The sequence below is a fragment of the Chiloscyllium punctatum genome, chromosome 22 (genome assembly GCF_047496795.1).
Source record: "Chiloscyllium punctatum isolate Juve2018m chromosome 22, sChiPun1.3, whole genome shotgun sequence".
Classification (NCBI taxonomy): Eukaryota; Metazoa; Chordata; class Chondrichthyes; order Orectolobiformes; family Hemiscylliidae; genus Chiloscyllium; species Chiloscyllium punctatum.
This window is the reverse complement of record NC_092760.1, coordinates 71,997,128-72,018,245: the sequence shown is the minus strand read 5'-3', so window position 1 is coordinate 72,018,245 and position 21,118 is coordinate 71,997,128. Positions and strand designations below refer to the sequence as shown.

The 21,118-nt window shown below is 44.0% G+C and overlaps 2 protein-coding genes across 2 annotated transcripts in view; one reads left to right on the top strand and one right to left on the bottom strand.

Annotated features, from left to right (window-relative positions):
• The window catches only part of iftap (intraflagellar transport associated protein), a 56,252-nt gene extending 45,672 nt beyond the window's left edge, over nucleotides 1–10,580 (bottom strand). The window contains exon 1 of the mRNA XM_072592651.1: nucleotides 10,529–10,580. The gene's annotated coding sequence lies outside the window, so the exon portion shown is untranslated. The remainder of the gene's footprint in view (nucleotides 1–10,528) is intronic.
• rag2 (recombination activating gene 2) overlaps nucleotides 1–19,169 on the top strand; it is a 30,375-nt gene extending 11,206 nt beyond the window's left edge. Inside the window, exon 3 of the mRNA XM_072592650.1 lies at nucleotides 16,195–19,169. Coding sequence (XP_072448751.1) covers nucleotides 16,220–17,779 — 1,560 coding nt within the window. The 5' untranslated portion in view covers nucleotides 16,195–16,219 and the 3' untranslated portion in view covers nucleotides 17,780–19,169. The remainder of the gene's footprint in view (nucleotides 1–16,194) is intronic.
• The last annotated feature ends 1,949 nt before the right edge of the window (nucleotides 19,170–21,118 follow it).

Genomic DNA, 21,118 nt, shown 5'->3' with positions numbered 1-21,118 from the left:
CTAACGAATAGAAGACAGAGTTAAGATTGCAGCCAAAGGATGGCAGCCTTTAACTAGATAAGTTTACAGGAATCAGTGTTGGAGCCACAATTATTTTATAATATATTAATGTATGAGGAAAGTAAATGTACAACAGGCAAGTTTATGGATCACACAAAAGCATATGGAAATGTACATGGTGAGGTTAACAAAAAGAGTTTGCTGGGGGAGGTATAGGCAGGTTGAGCAAGTGGTCAAAAATTGGCAGTTGGAATATAATGAGGGGAAAAGGAAGTTATGCCTTTTGGCAGCAAAAAAAGTCATATATTACTTAAATGGAGGAAGACTGTAAGTCAGGAGGATTTCAGGGTCCTTGTGCTTGAATCAAAAAAACTAATAAGAACAGTAAGCATAGGAACAGACCTTTCAGCCCACCAAGACTTGCTGACATCCTTTTGCCTCTATGTGGTCCATATGCCTCTTCCCTGCCTATTCATGAATCTGTCAAGATGCCTCTTAAACCTTTCTATTGTATCCATTTCCACCACTTCCTCTAGTTGCATTCCAGAAAATTAATACCTTTTGAGTAAAAAAACTTGCCTCTCATCTCCTTTTTAAACTTACCCCCTTTTACCATAAACCTATTTCCCCTACAATTGGCATTTCTAACCTAGGGAAAAAGACTCCAACTATCCATTCTTTCCATGCCTTTCATATTTTGTAAGCTTCTGTCAGGTGGAACTCCATCATCTAAAGTTCAATTGAAAACAAAATAAGTTTGTTCAATCTCTCTTCATAGTTAATACCCTTCAAACCAGGCAAACTCATAGTAAACTGTTCCTGCACCCTCACCAATGCCTCCACATTCTTCTAGTAATGTGGCAGCCAAAACTGTACACAATACTTAAAATGTCGCCTAATTAAATTCTAAACAGCTGCCACATGACTTGCCAATGTGTTATACTCTGTACCCCAACTGGTGAAGGCAAGTATGCCATATACCTTCTTGACTACTTTATCCACTTGTCTTGCCATTTTCAGGGAACTATGATCCATATGCCTACATCCTCTTATGTTGCCGCTTCTACAGGTTCTGTCACTTACTATATACCTCCCTCCTACATTAGACTTTCCAAAATGCATCACCAGCACTTGTCTGGATTAAACATCACCTGTCATTTCTCCGTCCAAGCCTATCTATATCCTGCTGTATCCTTTGGCAGTCCTCCTCACTATCTGCAGCACCCCACAACTTGTGTCATCCACAAACGTACTAATCAGGCCATCTACATTCTCCTCCAAATCACATATATATAACGAACAGGAGTCAGACATGAAAGTAGACTTGAGATCACAATCATTTTCTCACTAAAAGGCTGTGCAGGTTCAGATGGTTGAATGGTTTCATCCTGCTCCCGACGTTCCCAGAATTACGACTTGGCTGAGCCAAGACTGTTAATCTAACGAAGATATGGCAAATAAAAATAAATGCCAAAGCGCCTTACCTACCCTTCAAGTCTGTAAAAAAGAAACCCTATCGAATACCTTGTCAGTTGTTTTTCATATTAACGTCGAAGAACAAGTACAGCAAAGATTCCAACTAACTGCTGAAGGCAGAGATTGTCTTAGGAGGAAAGAGTAAATCTTCTCAAACTTTATTTTCTGGAAATGAGAGGTGATCTCATTCAAATATTTTACAGGGATCGACAAGGTAGATGAAGTAGGATGTTTCTCTTACTAGGAAGTCTAAAATCAGGGGCATAGCCTGAGAACTTTTGGTCAGCATGGACCAGTTTAGGCCAAAGAGCCTGTCTCCATACTGTAGGATCTATCACTCTATAAGGAATAGGTCAGTCAGGACTGAAGAGAAGAATTTCTTCACTCAGAGGAATCTTTGGAATTCTCAGTCCCAGAGGGCTGTGGATGATCAGATGCTGAGTATACTTAAAACCACAATCAATTGATTTCAACGTAGAAAGGATATGGGAACAGTGCAGAAAAATGATGTTGAAGTAGATCTTATCTAATGACAAAGCAAGCTTGAACAGCTGGAAGGCTAATTTCTGCTCCTATTTCTTATGCACTTATTAAAAATTAGCATATTTTTGCTATTGTTGAAAAAGACCACATTTGGTCAAAGCTTTTGGACTTACAGTCATCAGGACATTTTGCAAGAATGCCAATTAAAAGGCAAAACCAACATTTATGCTGCAGAAGAGCAAATTGCTAATTGATTGGCTATTGGACTCTGATTGGTAGAGATGCTGTCATTGATAGTGCACCCATTGATACTAATTGACAGTTAACAGACAGATTTAGTTAAATTTCAAACCACGCAGGTTGACTTTGATTGGTCAGGACACTGCCCTGATAAATTAATCAACTGGAGCATCAGAGCAGAGGGTGGTATGTATATTTGTAATGAGCTGCCAAAGGAAGTGGTAGAGGCTAGTACGATTGCAAGATTTAAAAGGCATCTGGATGGGGATATGAATAGGATAGGTTTTGAGGGACGTGGGCTGAGTGATGGCAGGTGGGACTAGATTGGGTTGGGATATCTGGTTGGCATGGACAAGTTGGACCAAAGGGTCTGTTTCCATGCTGTACATCTCTATGAGTTTAAGTAGAGAGGAAATTCCTGGGAATATGTCCAGGGAAGTTGTTTGGGTGTAATTGAGAAATAAGAACGTGAAGATCACCTTATTGGTATTGTACTATAGGCTCCCCAATAGTCAGAGAGAAATTGAGAAACAAATTTGTCAAGAGATCTCAGTTATCTGTAAGAATAATTGGGTAGTTATGGTGGGAGAGTTTAACTTACCAGACGTAGACTGGGACTGCCAATAGTATTAAGAGCTTGGGTAAAGAGGAATCTACTAAGCATGTACAAGAAAGTTTTCCAATTCAGTTTGTAGCTGTACCTACTAGAGAAGATGCAAAACTTGACCTCCTCTGGGAAAACAAGGGAGGCAGGTGACTGAGATGTCATTGGGGAAGCACTTCCGGACCAGTGACCATAATTCTATTAGTCCTAAAATAGTGATGGAAAAGGATAGGCCGAATCTAAAAATTAAAGTTCTAAACTGGAGGATGGCCAATTTTGACAGTATTAGGCAAGCACTTTCAAAAGTCGATTTGGGGATGATTGTTTGCAGGTAAAGGGACAGCTGGAAAATGGGTAGCCATCAAAAATAAGATGGAAGTCCAGAGAGAGTATGTTCCTGTTAGGGTGAAATGCTAAGAGTTGTAGGGAATGCTGAATGACTCAAAAAATTGAGGTTTTGGTCGAGAAAAAGAAGAAAGCAGATGTCAAGTATAGACAACGGAAATCAAGGGAATCCAGTATAAAGGCAGTAGGAGGGAGATCAGGGAGGCAAAATGGGGACATGAGATAACTTTGGCAAATAGGGTGAAGGAGAATCCAAAGGGATTCTACAAATACACTAAGGACAAAAGGGTAACTAGTGAAAGAATAGGGCTCCATAAAGATCAGCAAGGCCACTTATGTGTGAAACCGCAGGAAATGGGGAATATACTAAATGAGTATTTTGCATCTGTGTTTACTATGGAGAAGGATATGAAAGATATAGAATGTGGGAAATAAATAGTGATATCTTGAAAAATGTCCACATCACAAAGGAGGTAGTGCTGGACAGCTTAAAATGCATAAAGGTAGATAAATCCCAGGGACCTCATCAGGTGTACCCGAGAACTCCATGGGAAGTGAGAAAAGTGATTTAAAAGGCATCTGGATGAATAGGAAGGGTTGAGAGAGATATGGGCCAAATGCTGGCAAGTGGGACTAGATTTATTTCGGATATCTGGTCGACATGGACGAGTTTGATTGAAGGGTCTGTTTCCGTGCTGTACATCTCTATGACTCTAAATGGCTGAAACAGGTACAGTGCATATACATGTTCTTCCTATCTGCAAAGAACAGGACCTTGTGTAATATTATATGTACTTTTCAGTACATACAAGTGTGCCATACTGTACTATCATAAATTGGCTGTCAGCATAATCTGTTGCACATGCAGGATTACCAAGCAAGTATTGAACTTTAGAATTGCATCTCATCTTAGACACTGCTGTGGGCTTTGCAAGTACAGGCTGGCTGTGGACAATCAGTACCTTATTGCGAGTATCCAGAGACATGCTGTTTGATTCGACCCACTCATCTTTGGGATTTTCAACCTACATACCTGGCATCACACAAGCACCGAAATGCATATACCACATTATTCATTTGTCTAATCGACAAAACATCTTTTTGGCTTGACTGCAGCATCGCTTTAATGGCAAACACCCTCCTGTTATTACTGCATAGGAGCTGCAGGGTAATCTGAGGTGAACTGGACCTTCTCAGGGCTATGAGTGACCACCTTGAGTGTGATTAGTTACTATAGAAGGCCAAATTCCAATTGTTTAATATGCGGATTATTGTTCAGCAGAAACACTGTGTGAAATTGGAAAAATTGCAATCTAAATTTCATATTAAAAAGCAATTCTCAAATCAGCTTTAGAAATGAGAACACAGCATTGTCAGATTTATTGCACAAACTATAAGAACAGGTGCCACAATGTTGGTTTCTTAAACAGAATGGTTTCAACACTAACAAAAGGATGAAAACTAGATTACTCAGCAGTCCAGGTGGCACAGTGGTTAACACCATTTCTTTTTGCAACAATTACCTCTCAGGCCATGTTGCAATGATCTGCAATTCAGCAGAAATCTTACAGTCGCTTCATAAGAAACTTACTTTTATAAAAATTGCTTTCTGGGGCCTCCACATGAAACAAACTGAAAAACAGGAGCACTGGAATTGTTGTAAATGTACAAATTAGATAAATATAAATCTTTCTTTCCTACATAATTCACATGCAGATGGGGTAGGTTTCTACCTGCCATGAAACCAGACCAAATTAACAACATCACAGAGAGAGAAATCTATAAAAGGCAAATCATAGCTGACAAACTGCATCAAGTGCTTGAGGAAATAATGAAGTGTATAATGACAGGAATTGCAGGACATGTGGATTCGCAAAAGCAATTTCGTATGCCATTACACAAGAGGCTTCTGATTATAAGATTAAGGTACATGGTATTAAAGTCATATTAATGTTCGAGGACTTTAGAACACTTTGCACTGGCCTATAATATGTAATACAGACATTATTTAGCAAGATAATATCAACTTACAGATATTACAGTAGAAAGCCTGGTTAGCTTTTGAATGGTTTGTATGAATTTAGGAGACAAAAACAAGTTAGTAAACAGAATGAATCAATGTTGGTGAAATTTAACCCAGAAAAATGGAGGGTCTGTCAGAACAATGACGAGGTAATGATTTTAGATGGTTAAAAGGGAAGTAAATCAGAAATTAGAGAGTCATAGAATCATACAGCACAGAAACAGACCCTTCAATCCAATCCAGTCCCAACCAAACATAATCCCACCTGCCAGCTCCTGGCCCATATCCTTCCAAACCTTTCCTATTCAAGTATCTACCCAAACGTCTTTTAAGCAATGCAATTGTACCCATCTCCACCACTTTCTCAGGACATTAATTCCACACGCAAACCACCCTGCATGTAAAAAAAAATTGCCTTGCGTCTTTTCACCTCTAACTTTAAAACTGTGTCCCCTAGTCTTGAAATCCCCAACCTAGGGAAAAGTCAATTACCATTAACTCTATCTATAACCTCTCATTATCTTATAAACTTCTATCAGATTGATTCTCAACTTCCTATGCTCCAGTGAAAAAAGTCCCAGCTTTTCCTTATAACTCAAATGTTCCCAGCAACATCCTCAGTATTGTTTCCAATAATTTCCCCACCAGCAATGTTAGTCCAATTGGCCTGTAGTTTCCTAGTTTATCCCTTGCTCCTTCCTGAAGAACGGTACCACACTGTCAGCTCTCCAGTCCTCCGGCACCTCTCCTGTGGCCAAGAGAGGATTTGAAAATGTTTGCAAGCATCAGTGCTACTTCCACTGTTGCCTCACTCAATAAACTGGGAAATAGTTCATTTAGTTCCAGAGGTTTATCTTCTTTTCAGCCTGCCAGATCATTAAGGACCTCCTCTCTGTCTATGCTGATTCATTTAATTGTATCACAGAGCTTCTCCATGATTTCATATTGACCCTTTCAGTGACACAATGTATCCATTCACAACACACTCTGGGTCCACGTACAAAACTACTACTGTGGTCATTAACGTACTCTTTCTCTTGTTATCAATTCATCCTTAATGTCATTGTAAAACAATTTAGGATTGCCTTTCTTTTCATAGCCTTCCTCTCTCCTGGGAAATTAATCTGCAATATAGTTTGTTGGAGTGTTGAAAGAAATAAAATCATAAACAGCCAAGAGCTGAAACTGAACAGAACACTCTTTCAGAAAGGCACAACAGGCACAATTTCTATAAAACTTCCTTCTGTTCAGTATATATCATAATTCTACTGTGATTCCTAGATGATAGTGACCATTTGAAGCTCACTAGTGGACTGATATCTCCCCCCAACACTGTAGACAGACCACACCACCTACACAGAGACCATTCATACATACACACACATGCAGATAGTGTGGACAAACCATCCCCACTTCCCCAGTATAGAGATATCACATCCTCGCCGCCAACCCTCACCCGCTCCCACCCGATGCACCTTTGAACCACCACATGCCCTCCCCTGACCCTCACATCTTAAGCCCCTCACACTCCCTGGTCCTAACACCCACACCACCCACCTAACCACACAACCCCTACCCCAATAACCACACCAACTACCTAGCCCCACATCCCCTGCCCCAATACCCACATCGCCCACCTAACCCCAAACCCCATCACCCCAAAACCCCACACCCACTCACCGCAAAACCCCACACCACCCACCTACCCCCACACCCCCTCCCCCCAAAACCCCACACCACCCAACTAACCCCACTCCCCCCTCCCGCAATACCCACACCATCGACCTAACTCCACTGCCCCCTCCCCCAATACCCACACCACCCACCTAACCCCACTGCCCCTCCCCCAATACCCACACCACCCACCTAACTCCACACCCCCTCCCCGAATACCCACACCACCTACCTAACCCCACTGCCCCCCCCGCAATACCCACACCACCCACCAAACCCCACATCACTCTCCCCAATACCCACCTAACCCCACTCCCCCAATACCCACACCACCCACCTAACCCCACTCCCACCTCCCCCAATACCCATACCACCCACCTAACTCCACACCCCCTCACTCCAATAGCCAAAAAACACAACACCACACCCTCGCACCCCAAAAACCCACACCACCCACCTAATCCCACTCCCCCCTCCCACAATACCCATACCACCCACCTAACCCCACTCCCCCCCAATACCCATACCACCCACCTAACCCCACTCCCCTCCCCCAATACCCACACTACCTACCTAACCCCACTCCCACTTCCACAATACCCACAACACCCTGCTAACCCCACTCCCCACTCCCCCAATACCCACACCACCCACCTAACCCCACTCCCCCCAAATACCCTTACCACCCACCTAACCACACTCCAATACCCACACCACCCACCTAACCCCATTCCACCCTCCCCCAATACCCACACCACCCTCCTAACCCCACTCCCCCTCCCCCAATACCCACACCACCCAAGTAACCCCACTCCCCCAATACCCACACCACCCACCTAACCCCACTCCCCCCTCAATACCCACACCACCCTCCTAACGCCACTTCACCTTCCTAACCCCACTCCCCCTCCCCCAATGCCCACACCACCCACCCAACACCAGTCTCCCTAATACCCCCATACTCACACCACTCACCTAACCCCCCTCCCCAATACCCACACCACCCAACTAACCCCACTCCCCCAATACCCACACCACCCAACTAACCCCACTCCCCCAATACCCACACCACCCACCTAACCCCACCCCCCCCCAAATACCCTTACCACCCACCTAACCACACTCCAATACCCACACCACCCACCTAACCCCATTCCACCCTCCCCCAATACCCACACCACCCTCCTAACCCCACTCCACCTTCCTAACCCTACTCCCCCTCCCCCAATACCCACACTACCCACCCAACCCCAGTCCCCCTAATACCTCAATACCCACACCACCCACCTAACCCCACTCCCCTATCCCCCAATACCCACACCACCCACCTAACCCCACTCCCCCCTCCCCCAATACCCACACCACCCACCCAACCCCACTCCCCCTAATACCCCAATACCCACACCACCCACCTAACCCCACTCCCCCATACCCATACCACTCCCCCATACCCACACCACACACCTAACCCTCCTCCCCCAATACCCACACCACATACCTAACCCCACTCCCCCTCCCCCAATACCCACACCACTCACCTAACTCCAAACCCCCTCACCCCAATACCCACACACCCAACACCACACCCCCGCACCCGGAAACCCACACCACCCACGTAACCCCACTACCCCCCCATACCTGTACCACCCACCTAACCCCACTCCCCCCCAATACCCACACTACCCACCTAACACTACTCTCCCCTCCCCCAATACCCACAACCCCCTGCTAACCCCACTCCCCACTCCCCCATACCTACACCACCAACCTACCCCCCCACAATACCCACACCACCCACCTAACCCCACTCCACCCTCCCCCAATACCCTCACCACCCTCCTAACCCCACTCCCCCCATCCCAATGCCCAACCACCCACCTAACCCCCTTCCCCAATACCCACACCACCCACCCAACACCAGTCTCCCTAATACCCCCATACTCACACCACTCACCTAACCCCCCTCCCCAATACCCACACCACCCAACTAACCCCACTCCCCCAATACCCACACCACCCAACTAACCCCACTCCCCCAATACCCACACCACCCACCTAACCCCACCCCCCCCCAAATACCCTTACCACCCACCTAACCACACTCCAATACCCACACCACCCACCTAACCCCATTCCACCCTCCCCCAATACCCACACCACCCTCCTAACCCCACTCCACCTTCCTAACCCTACTCCCCCTCCCCCAATACCCACACTACCCACCCAACCCCAGTCCCCCTAATACCTCAATACCCACACCACCCACCTAACCCCACTCCCCTATCCCCCAATACCCACACCACCCACCTAACCCCACTCCCCCCTCCCCCAATACCCACACCACCCACCCAACCCCACTCCCCCTAATACCCCAATACCCACACCACCCACCTAACCCCACTCCCCCATACCCATACCACTCCCCCATACCCACACCACACACCTAACCCTCCTCCCCCAATACCCACACCACATACCTAACCCCACTCCCCCTCCCCCAATACCCACACCACTCACCTAACTCCAAACCCCCTCACCCCAATACCCACACACCCAACACCACACCCCCGCACCCGGAAACCCACACCACCCACGTAACCCCACTACCCCCCCATACCTGTACCACCCACCTAACCCCACTCCCCCCCAATACCCACACTACCCACCTAACACTACTCTCCCCTCCCCCAATACCCACAACCCCCTGCTAACCCCACTCCCCACTCCCCCATACCTACACCACCAACCTACCCCCCCACAATACCCACACCACCCACCTAACCCCACTCCACCCTCCCCCAATACCCTCACCACCCTCCTAACCCCACTCCCCCCATCCCAATGCCCAACCACCCACCTAACCCCCTTCCCCAATACCCACACCACCCACCTAACCCCACTCCCCCCCCAATACCCACACCACCCTCCTAACCCCACTCCCCCCAATACCCACACCACCCACCTAACCCCACTCCCCCCCCCCAATACCCACACCACCCTCCTAACCCCACTCCCCCCAATACCCTCACCACCCACCTAACCCTACTACCCAATACCCACACCATCCACCTAACCCCCAATACCCACACCATCCACCTAACCCTACTACCCAATACCCACACCACCCTCCTAACCACCCTCCCCCAATACCCACACCATCCACCTAACCCCCATCCCCCAATACCCACACCATCCACCTAACCCTACTACCCAATACCCACACCATCCACCTAACCCTACTACCCAATACCCACACCACCCTCCTAACCACCCTCCCCCAATACCCACACCACCCTCCTAACCACCCTCCCCCAATACCCACACCATCCACCTAACCCCCATCCCCCAATACCCACACCATCCACCTAACCCTACTACCCAATACCCACACCACCCTCCTAACCACCCTCCCCCAATACCCACACCACCCTCGTAACCCCACACCCCACACCCCACCCCCAATGCTAATCCCCGTCTCCCCCCCCCCCCCCCCCATACCCACAGATACAATGGAGACGGGCTCCCCCACCCCTCACTGTAGATGATCTTTATGTCTCCCCACACCATCACCACAACCATTTGTATTGAGTGTTGTTTATTAATGAGGAGGATTCAGACAGTTGTTAGATGCAGCTTGTTGTTATAATCTCAGTGGGTTTCGCAGCATTTTCGAAGGGTCTTACCTGTTTGACCATGTCGCCAAGCAACGCCGAAGGGACGGGGAATGCTGGGACATGTAGTCTTAGTGGGCGCGATCTGTGAACTACAGATCCCACAAATCCTGTCGGCCGGTCCCGCTGGACATTACACCCCCGAGGCAATAGAGCCACTGAATAATGATTCCGGAATCAAGAGGAGGGTGTTAGATTGAAATTTCGCTGAATAGTGAACAGTCAGATGATGCAGCGCTCCCAAATAGTTGATCACACAAATATTACAATATTTTAGCGCACAGTCAGCAAAATAGCTTTGAATATGAGGTAGTCGTTGGAAACAGGAGCAGTTCAATAGAAAGAATGTTTTAAAATGAAAGACATAGAAGTTAACGTACTAAATCAGAGTTGAGCATTGATCCAACATATACAAAACAAGTTAGAGCAGTATGGATCATTTTTAAGTTTTACTACTTTTGGGAAGGGGGGGGGGTAATTTCAACGTTCAGGCCTGTTCCATCCTTCAACAATGTCATGGCTCACATGGTTGTGGTCTCAGGTCTATTATGTATCTGTATTCAATACCTTTTGAGTCCCTTCTCTATGAAAAGTCTATCCAAATCAATCTTGAAGACCCAGCTTCTGCTATATATGATTTAAGAGCAGGAGCAAACCTTTAAAGTTATAGAGATGTACAGCACGGAAACAGACCCTTCAGTCCAACCCGTCCATGCCGACCAGTTATCCTAACCCAATCTCGTCCCACCTGCCAGTACCTGGCCCATATCCCTCCAAACACATATTATTCATATACCCATCCAGATGCCTTTTAAATGTCGCAATTGTACTACTCTCTGCCACTTCCTCTGGCAGCTCATTCCATACATATACCACCCTCTGTGTGAAAATGTTGCCCCTTAGATCTCGTTTATATCTTTCCCCTCTCACCCTAAACCTATGCCCTCTAGTTCTGGACTCCCCCACATCTGGGTAAAGACTTTGTCTAGTTATCCTATCCATGCCCATCACGATTTTATAAACCTCTATAAGGTCACCCCTCAGCCTCCGACACTCCAGGAAAAACAGCCCCAGCCTATTTAACCTCTCCCTATAGCTCAAATCCTCCAACCTTGGCAACATCCTTGTAAACCTTTTCTGAACCCTTTCAAGTTTCAAAATATCCTCCGATAAGAATGAGACCAGAATTGCACACCATATTCCAACAGTGGCTCAACCAATGTCCTGTACAGCCGCAATATGACCTCCCAACTCCTGTACTCAATACTCTGACCAATAAAGGAAAGCATACCAAACGCCTTCTTCACTATCCTATCTACCTGCAACTCCACTTTCAAGGAGCTATGAACCTGCACTGCAAGGTCTCTTTGCTCAGCAACACTCCCTAGGACCTTACCATAAACTGTTTAAGTCCTGCTAAGATTTGCTTTCCAAAAGTGCAGCACCTCGCATTTATCTGAATTAAACTCCATCTGCCACTTCTCAGTCCATTGGCCCATCTGATCAAGATCCTGTTGTAATCTTAGGCAACCTTCTTTGCTGTCCACTACACCTCAATTTCAGTGCCATCTGCAAACTTATTAACTATACCTCTTATGCTCACACCCAAATCATTTATATCAATAATGAAAAGCAGAGGACCCAGCACTGATCCTTGTGGCACTCCACTGGTCACAGGCCTCCTGTCTCCACCACCACCCTCTGTCTTCTACCTTTGAGCCAATTCTATATCCAAATAGCTAGTTCTCCCTGTATTACATGAGATCTAACCTTGCTAACCAGTCTCCCATGCAAACCTTGTCAAATGCCTTACTGAAGTCCATATAGATCACGTCTACTGCTCTGCCCTCATCAATCCTCTTTGTTACTTCTTCAAAAACTCAGTCAAGTTTGTGAGACATGACTTTCCATGCACAAAGCTATGTTGGCTATCCCTAATTAGTCCTTGCCTTTCCAAATACATGTACATCCTGTCCCTCAGGATTCTCTCTAACAAATTGCCCACCGCTGATGTCAGGCTCACTGTTCTATAGTTCCCTGGCTTGTCCTTACCTCCTTTCTTAAACAGTGGCACCACGTTAGCCAACCTCCAGTCTTCTGGCATCTCACCTGTGACTATTAATGATACAAATATCTCAGCAAGAGGCCCAGCAATCACTTCTCTAGCTTTCCTGTTAGAGGTATACCTGTTCTGGTCCTGAATATTTATCCACTTTTATGTGTTTCAAGACATCCAGCACTTTCTCCTCTGTAATATGAACATTTTTCAAGATGTCACCATTTATTTCCCTACGTTCTATATCTTCTATGTCCTTTTCCACAGTAAATACTGAAGCAAAATATTCATTTAGTATCTCCCCTAATGCTGCAGCTCCACAAAAAGGCTGCCTTGCTGACCTTTGACGGTCCTATTCTCTCCCTGGTTACCCTTTTGTCCTTAATGTATTTGTAAAAAAAACCTTTGGATTCTCCTTAACTCTATTTACCAAGGCTATCTCATGTCTCTTTTTTGCCCTCCTGATTTCTCTCTTAAGTATACCCCCACTGCCTTTATACGTTTCTAAGGATTCATTCAATCTATTTTGTCTATTCCTGACATATGCTTCCTTCTTTTTCTTAACCAAACCCTCAACTTCTTTCACCATCCAGCATCTGCAGCCTTTCCTTTCACCCTAACAGGAATACACTTTCTCTGGACTCTCGTTATCTCATTTCTGAAGGCTTCCCATTTTCCAGCCGTCCCTTTACCTGCGAACATCTGCCCCCAGTCAGCTTTTGAAAGTTCTTGCCTCATACTGTCAAAATTAGCCTTCCTCCAATTTCGAACTTCAACTTTTAGATCTGGTCTATCATTTTCCATCACTATTTTAAAATTAATAGAATTATGGTCACTGGCCCCCTCTGTTCCCTCTATATTCTACATACTTAATACAAACATACAACTCTTACACATAGACCTAAATACTCATTGCAAAATACATGCCATTACTGATGCAAAAATCTCAGAAGGGCCAGAAAGTGTAGATTTATGATAATTTGCAAACTTGGTGATAATATGAGGAATCTTTGTTTATGTAAGGAGGTAATATAGAACATAGAACATGGAAAAGTACAGGTTCTTTCGCCCACAATGTCGTGCCGAGGTTTAATCCTAATGTAAAATATAATAACTTAACCTCTGCACCCCTCAACTCACTGCTATCCATGTGCATGTCCAGCAGTCACCTAAATGTCCCTAGTGACTCTGCTTCCACCACCACAGGCTGTCAAAGGATTCCATGGATTAACAAATCTCTGCGTAAAGAACCTACCTCTGACGTCTCCTTTATACCTTCCTCCTAATATCCTGGAATTTGGAATCCATTGCATGCCAAGGTCATGAAAACAATTTGAAAAATAGCATTGAATAAATACTAAATGGGAAAGACCTGATCAGATTTTTGAGAATGATACAAACAAAGTAGTTAAGGAAAACCAGATCCTCTTTTGATAAATGGCTGTCACCAAAGGATGGACCAAAGCATCAAAGCACCAAAGCATCGCAACCCACTTTCCAAAATGAGAGGAAGGATTAACCTGGCAGTCAGTTTAATATCAGCAACAGAGAAACATTTAAAAACAAAATCCACAAGTAAAAATAACAGCATCTTAGACAAGTGAAGATCAATTAAAGGGGAGCTGGCAGAGAATCATGAAGGAGAAATCCCTCTTGACTAACAGAATTGAGGTCTTGATGAAGTGGAGGAGACAGACTGAATGAAAAAGATTTTGTCGATGTGTGTATGGATTTCCAAAAGGTGTCTGATGAAGGACAACAATGCACAAAATTGAAGTCCAGTGGGTATAAACAGGGCAATATCAGCATGGGTACAAAAGCAGAGTGATGCAGTGAAAGGCTGTTTTCATGTTGCAGTGGAATTCCCCAGGATTCAACACCATGTGGGCAAATGTGGCAAAGGGTCTCCAGCATCCCGACCTTATCTACCATGGTGATTCTTTCCTGTAGCCATTTTCCTCTGTCCTGTCTCCACAGGTCAATTTCTAGGTCCTAGTCTCTAACTAATATCCCATCAATGCATTCAGGTTTCCGAATAACATGGCCCAAACACAATTTATGTAACCTTTTCAATTCTAGTGCCTGTTATGATCCTGGCTGATGGTTGTATTAGACAAGTCAGACAGGAAGTGAAACTTAGCTTGATAGACCATAAGTTTTACCTTTGCAATTTGATTCCTGTGGCAGTCATTCACTGAACATAATCACACAAGATTGCCAATGTATTTTTAACATAACAATATTTGATTGTTGGTCAAAGATAAAATAAGACAATCTTAGAGACCCTATCACAAACAACAATAACAAATATTCATTTATTTTCTCCCAATAATATTCCTTACAGATATTCAACACCAGTGAAGTATCATTAATATTCATTTATTTTCTCCCAGTAATATTCCTTACAGATACTCAATATCAGTCCTAACTTCACTCTATGATCTCTCCTTCAACTGCCAAAGGCACGTGCATTTCCTTTTCTGCACATTCACCAAATATGATTCTCTTTATCTCACCTCAAGATACACGATATGGTTAACACACTAACTTTAGTCTGACTTTGACTACTCTGAGTCTGCATTTCTTGTGAACAATCTGCTTCTGGCCCCTCTTTCTGTAGATTCTAAAACCTGAATTCATCAAACACTTCAGTAAATATCTCACCAGGAAGCTTATCTAATTATTCAGCTTAGGTCTTATGATTTATTAGAAAAGCTATTTGATCCACTGCAAAAAACAATGGGTTTCTAACCCTTACAAAAAAAAAGCCACCTTCACTAGGCTAAAAATGAAAACCCCATTTTTGTCTACTTTAGAACCCAAGTTCCCATTTGGGGTGGCACGGTGGCTCAGTGGTTAGCACTGCTGCCTCACAGCACCAGGGACCCAGGTTCAATTCCAGCCTCTGGTGACAGTGTCAAGTTTGCACATTCTCCCGTGTCTGCATGGGTTTCCTCTGGGTGTTCTGGTTTCCTCCCACAATTCAAAAGGTGTGGAGATGAGGTAAATTGGCCGTGCTAAATTGCCCATAATGTTAGGTGCATTATTCAGGGATAAATGTAGGGCAGGGGAATGGGTCTGGGTGGGTTACTCTTTGGAGGGTCAGTGTGGACATGTTGGGCTGAAAGGCCTGTTTCCATACTGTAACTCTAATCTAATATATTGTAAGTCTTAATCATACACTGTTCCACCTCAGTCCCCCCAGGCATATGTAGATAGAACAATAATAAAAAAATTTTAGTATTTGAAGGTTTCATATCCTGACCTGGAATTGGAAAGAAACTAAGTTTGCTGAATGAAGATTTATTGAAACTGAATTTCAGTAATAAGGTTGGAAGCAATTACACTTTGTGCATGACGAATAAAAATCAATGCAGTACGATGTTTTTCTTACTTAATAAAGTAAAAGTATTTCATAACCTAAGGTAATTGAATTTTGAAATATAAAGTGATGGTCTTTTTTAATTGCTGATTTATCACACAAATTACAGCAAAAACCAGCATTTTTGCACTTATTAAAAGCTGCAGAGTGGTTAGTTCTGCATCATCAGAATCCATAACAATCAATTTTGTAATAAATTTTTAATTCTAACATCAGTTTATATTTCTTTTCTTTCCATAGATACTGTCAGCTTTTCACTGTGGCAATGTCTCTGCAAATGGTTTCAGACAGTAGCAAAACTGGACTCATCTACCCAGGCTTTTCTTTATTCAATTTAAACGGTGAAGTCTTCTTTTTTGGTCAGAAAGGGTGGCCAAAAAGATCCTGCAGCACTGGAGTTTTTCTTCTTCATCTCAAAGGTCATAATCTCAAACTGAAAGCTGTTTCATTTTCACCTGACTCTTGCTACCTTCCCCCACTGCGCTGTCCTGCAATAACCCATTACTCGGATCCTTCAGAATCCAAGAGCCCTTTGTATTTCATTCACGGTGGGAGAGATCCAAATAATGACTTGACTAATTCACTTTATTTAATGATGGTTTACAGTAGCACTGGCAACAAGACAACATCGCTTCGTTGCATTGAAAAAAATCTTGAAGGAGAGGTTCCCCGAGGAAGATATGGCCACAGCATCAATGTGGTTCAAAGCAAGGGTCAAATGTTGTTAGTCTTGTTTGGGGGTAGATGCTTCCGGCCCCCAGGTCAAAGAACCTCAGAAAACTGGAACAGTGTTGTTGATTGTTTCCCGGAAGTTTTTCTGATTGATATAAACACCGGCCATTGCACATCCCACATACTTCCTGAAATAGAAGATGGGTTTTCATTTCATATCTCCATTGCGAAGATTGACAGAGTGTACATATTAGGTGGCCATTCCATTGAAACGAACCTTCGCCCTGAAAGGTTGCTTTGTCTGAAGGTTGATTTATCTGGGACTTCTCCAAGTGTCCAGTGTACAATACTGCAAGGTGGCATCTCTGTGTCGAGTGCAATAGTGACCCAAGCAGGAAACGATGAATTCATAATTCTTGGTGGTTATGAGTCGGAGAGCAAGAAGCGAATGATTTGTAACACCATCACAGTGGAGAATGACAACATTCAGATTTTGGAAAAGGAGCCCCCTGTGTGGACCAGCGATATTAAAGCAAGCAAAACCTGGTTTGGTAGCAGCATGGAAAGTAATACGGTGTTACTCGGCATCCCTGGAGAAAGTAAACAAGATGCAGCCGAGGCATACTTCTTCTATATTGTGAAATTTGGGAAATTAGATGAAGAGAGTCAAGTTTCTTGCAGCCAGGAATCCTTCACTGATCCAGAAGAATGCAGCACTTTTGAAGATTCAGAAGAATTTAACTTTGAGGTGGAGGCCGATGGCTCTGATGATGCAGAGAACCGAGATAATGCTGATGAGGAAGGTTATTGGATTAAATGCAGCTCCGCGTGTAATATGAACGTCAATATCTGGGAGCCTTATTACTCCACAGAATTAAATAAACCTGCAATGATTTTCTGCTCTAGCGGAGGTGATGATGGACACTGGGTTCATGCCCAGTGCATGAATCTTGCAGAATCGCAGCTGATTCAGTTTTCTCAAGAAAACACAAAGTATTTTTGCAATGAGCATTACATTGATAGAGGAATTCAAACACCTCAAAAGAAGAAACAGATAAAGCGAACACCAATTAAATCTCCACGTAAGAAATCGCCAGCCACTCTGAAAAGGACACCAATGAAGAAAAGCTTTCTGAAGCGACTATTTGATTGAAACTGTAAAGTTCTTACGGTGCTACACAATTTGGGATTGATTGACACTTAAATCATTTGCAATTTAACATTTGGGGTCATAGCAATAATTGTGCATTCTGATGTCTCGCTTATTCTAAACTTGTTACTATCTAAAGATATCCAAGATAAGTGTATGAACTATATATGCAATACATGATAAATTGTGAGCCAAAAGTCAATTTCTGTCAGCATTATCTAGTCAACATGGTGAGGATTCTTTCTTGTTAACTGAAACAATGTACATTTTCTTATTTAACAAAATGTCCAGTAGACTTGTCAAATGATCTAACAATACCATCATGCTCTGCAATAGCAAAATACTGCAGATGCTGGAAACCTAAGATAAGAAGTAAGCTGGAAATGCTGAACAGGACAGGCAGCATCTGGAGAGAGGGGTCAAAGATGTGTCATTCAGAACAAAAGTTCAGAAAGATATAAACAAAACGTTCTGACAATAAGTCATTGGTCCACATTGCATGTTGCTGTGTACCCATCCCAAAGATGTTGCCTCAACTGTTAGGTTTTCCCTGTATTAGAATCATAGAATCCTGACAGTGCAGAAAGAAGTCATTTAGCCCATCAAGTGTGCAGCAACCCTCCAAATAGCATCCCACCCAAGCTCTATCCCAACAACCCCACATTTCCCAGAGTTAATCCACCTGGCTTGCACGTCCCTAGACACCACAGGGCAATTTATCATGGCCAATCCACTGACCTGCATATCTTTGACCTGTGGGAGGAAACCAGAGCACCCAGCAGATATGGGGAGAACATGCACACAGACAGTCACCCGAGGCTGGAATCAAACCCAGGTCCCTGAAAGCGAGAGAGAGCAGTGCTAACCACTGTGCCACTGTACTGCATATATTCTGGAGTGGATTATATGGGGGGGAGGGTGTGCAGATTCCATTCCCTTACCCCTCTAATGCATCCTGGGAAATTTGGTAGGCATGACTTGGAGACCCCAGTGTGGTGACGAGGAGAGTTGAATCAGAGAGGCTGGAAAGGCCACTGAGTACCATCCCAAAGAAGGTGCCTCCTTCCTGCCTGATAGCAACGCTGGCAAGTGGCTGCAAAGATCACCCTTGAGTGTGTTTATTTCTCCTGGGTTATAAATTTAGACTCTCAGCACACAATAAGGGCTGGTAGGACACATTTAAAATGCAATAAATAGTCTAAATAAGAGCTAATACTCAAATGGTGATGTTCCAGAACATGAGATTTGTTGCATAATCCTTTGCTACTTTGTAATTTTATATCTAATTTTCTTTTTGGCGTTACTGTTCTGAATGTAACATTTGATGCAGTTATAATTTTTGTTTGCAAACTTACTTCTGGTGCTGCGCTTAACAATTATTATTAATTTTACTTCTGTGGTGCTAACTCTTTACAGAAATAAAAATAATAATCATAGTCTGGATGGTTTTCTTTAATTCAATACAATAATTAGCATTTAATGAAGAATCATCATGTAATAGGAACTTGTAAGAAAATGCAAAGAAATCATGATTTGCCAAACTAAGCACAAATAACCATCCCAAAATCCCCAAACTACTCTGCTTAGTCCTTGATAGTACCTGAAGATATTATTCTGACTTAAATGTTGGCTTCTTTCATCATTTCCATCTACAATAGTTGTTCCAGTTTACTGTTCTTTGCACCAGATTTATGTCCAACTTTTTTCCAACTCGTCCATGCCGGCCAGGTATCATAAACTGAACTAGTCCCATTTGCCTGTGTTTGACCCAGATCCCTCTAAACCTTTCCTATTCATGTACTTGTCCAAATGTCTTTTATATGTTATACTCGGCTCATCACTTCCTCTGGCAGCTTATTCCTCGCATGCACCACCGTCTATGCGATAACTTACCCTACAGTGGTTTTTAGATCTTTCCCCTCTCATCTTAAATCTATAACCTATAGTTCTGGATTCCCATAGACTTGGAAAAAGATCTTGGTCATTCACCTTATCAACACCCCTTTAAAGTCACCCCTTAGCCTGTGATGCTTCATGGGGAAAAAGTCATAGCCTATCCAGTCTCTCCTTATGACTCAAACCCTCTAGTCCTCTCTTCTCAGCCGATGTACAACGTTGTGATTGTAACCTCACACAAGAACAAGGGCAACTGCAATATTTGCAATAACTATTACAACCATCACGGGAAAAGTATTTGTCTGTGTTGCCTTTGTCAGATTGCAGATTCTGACTGAATGCATCTGTCCCGAATTGAAGTGGGGTTTCAGAACTGGGAGATTTATGATTCCCTGGTTAGCATTGCCAGTCACAGTTGCTGATGGGATTCACATTCCCTTCCATCTAAAGCCACTCAGGAATTCCAAGAAACTCTGCTCCTCACATGTGAACAGGCATCTAATTCCATTCACCATTCACCCCATGGTCCCCAATCCATTTTGACTCCCAATCCAGCCTCACCTCAATTTTAATTTTGTCGCCGTCGTCTTCAAGTATTTCCATTGCTTTTGCCCTCTCAATTTCTGTCACCTTTCCCAGCCTCTGCTCTATCCCCAAAATCTATGTGCACCTCAAGTTCTGACCTCCTAACGTGCCTGAAACATCAACTTGTTTCTGCACCCCAGGTGCGACCTGACCTGCTGAATTTCTCTGCCATTTTTTACTTTAATTTCTGGTTGTAATTACACCAACCCGCCAGCTCTGCTTACTTTTCCAGAACCTGAGCCCTGAAATTCTCTCCTGAAACTCTTAGGCCAAAGTTTTGATCACGGTTTTGATTCTTCCTTACATGGTTTGGTGACAACAGACTGAGAGGCCGTGGATATCTGCTTCTAACTCAGTCAGAATTTCCCAGTGACTTTGGGCACAGGGAAAGCCAAGGGCATGTATGAAAGTTTCAAAGAGACAACAGTTCCCTCAGCAAAAGAAGCAGCTCCATAAGAAGAAAAATCAGAGGAAGTCATCACCAACTGCAATACTAGTTGGAGAGATGTGCAGAAAATTACCTTGAGTTATTTTCCAAGAGAATTCTATCACCGAGGAAGCTCTAGATTTCATAAAAAGCCTGCCTGTCATGGCAGACCTGGACATTGAATACCCAATGGAGGAGCTAGCAGCTGAAGTTATACTACCTACACACATCAACAATGGGAAACTTGCATTCCTGTTGCATCTGCCTGAATGTCTCTGCTTCCGCTGGAGGGAGGGCACAGTTGCTTAGCCTTTGTACAATGCTGAGATTGTGACCCTGCACAAGAATAAGGGCGATTGCAGTAATTGTAAGCATCATGGGAAAGCTATTTGTCTGTGTTGCCTGTGTCAGATTTTAGATGCTGACTGAACACA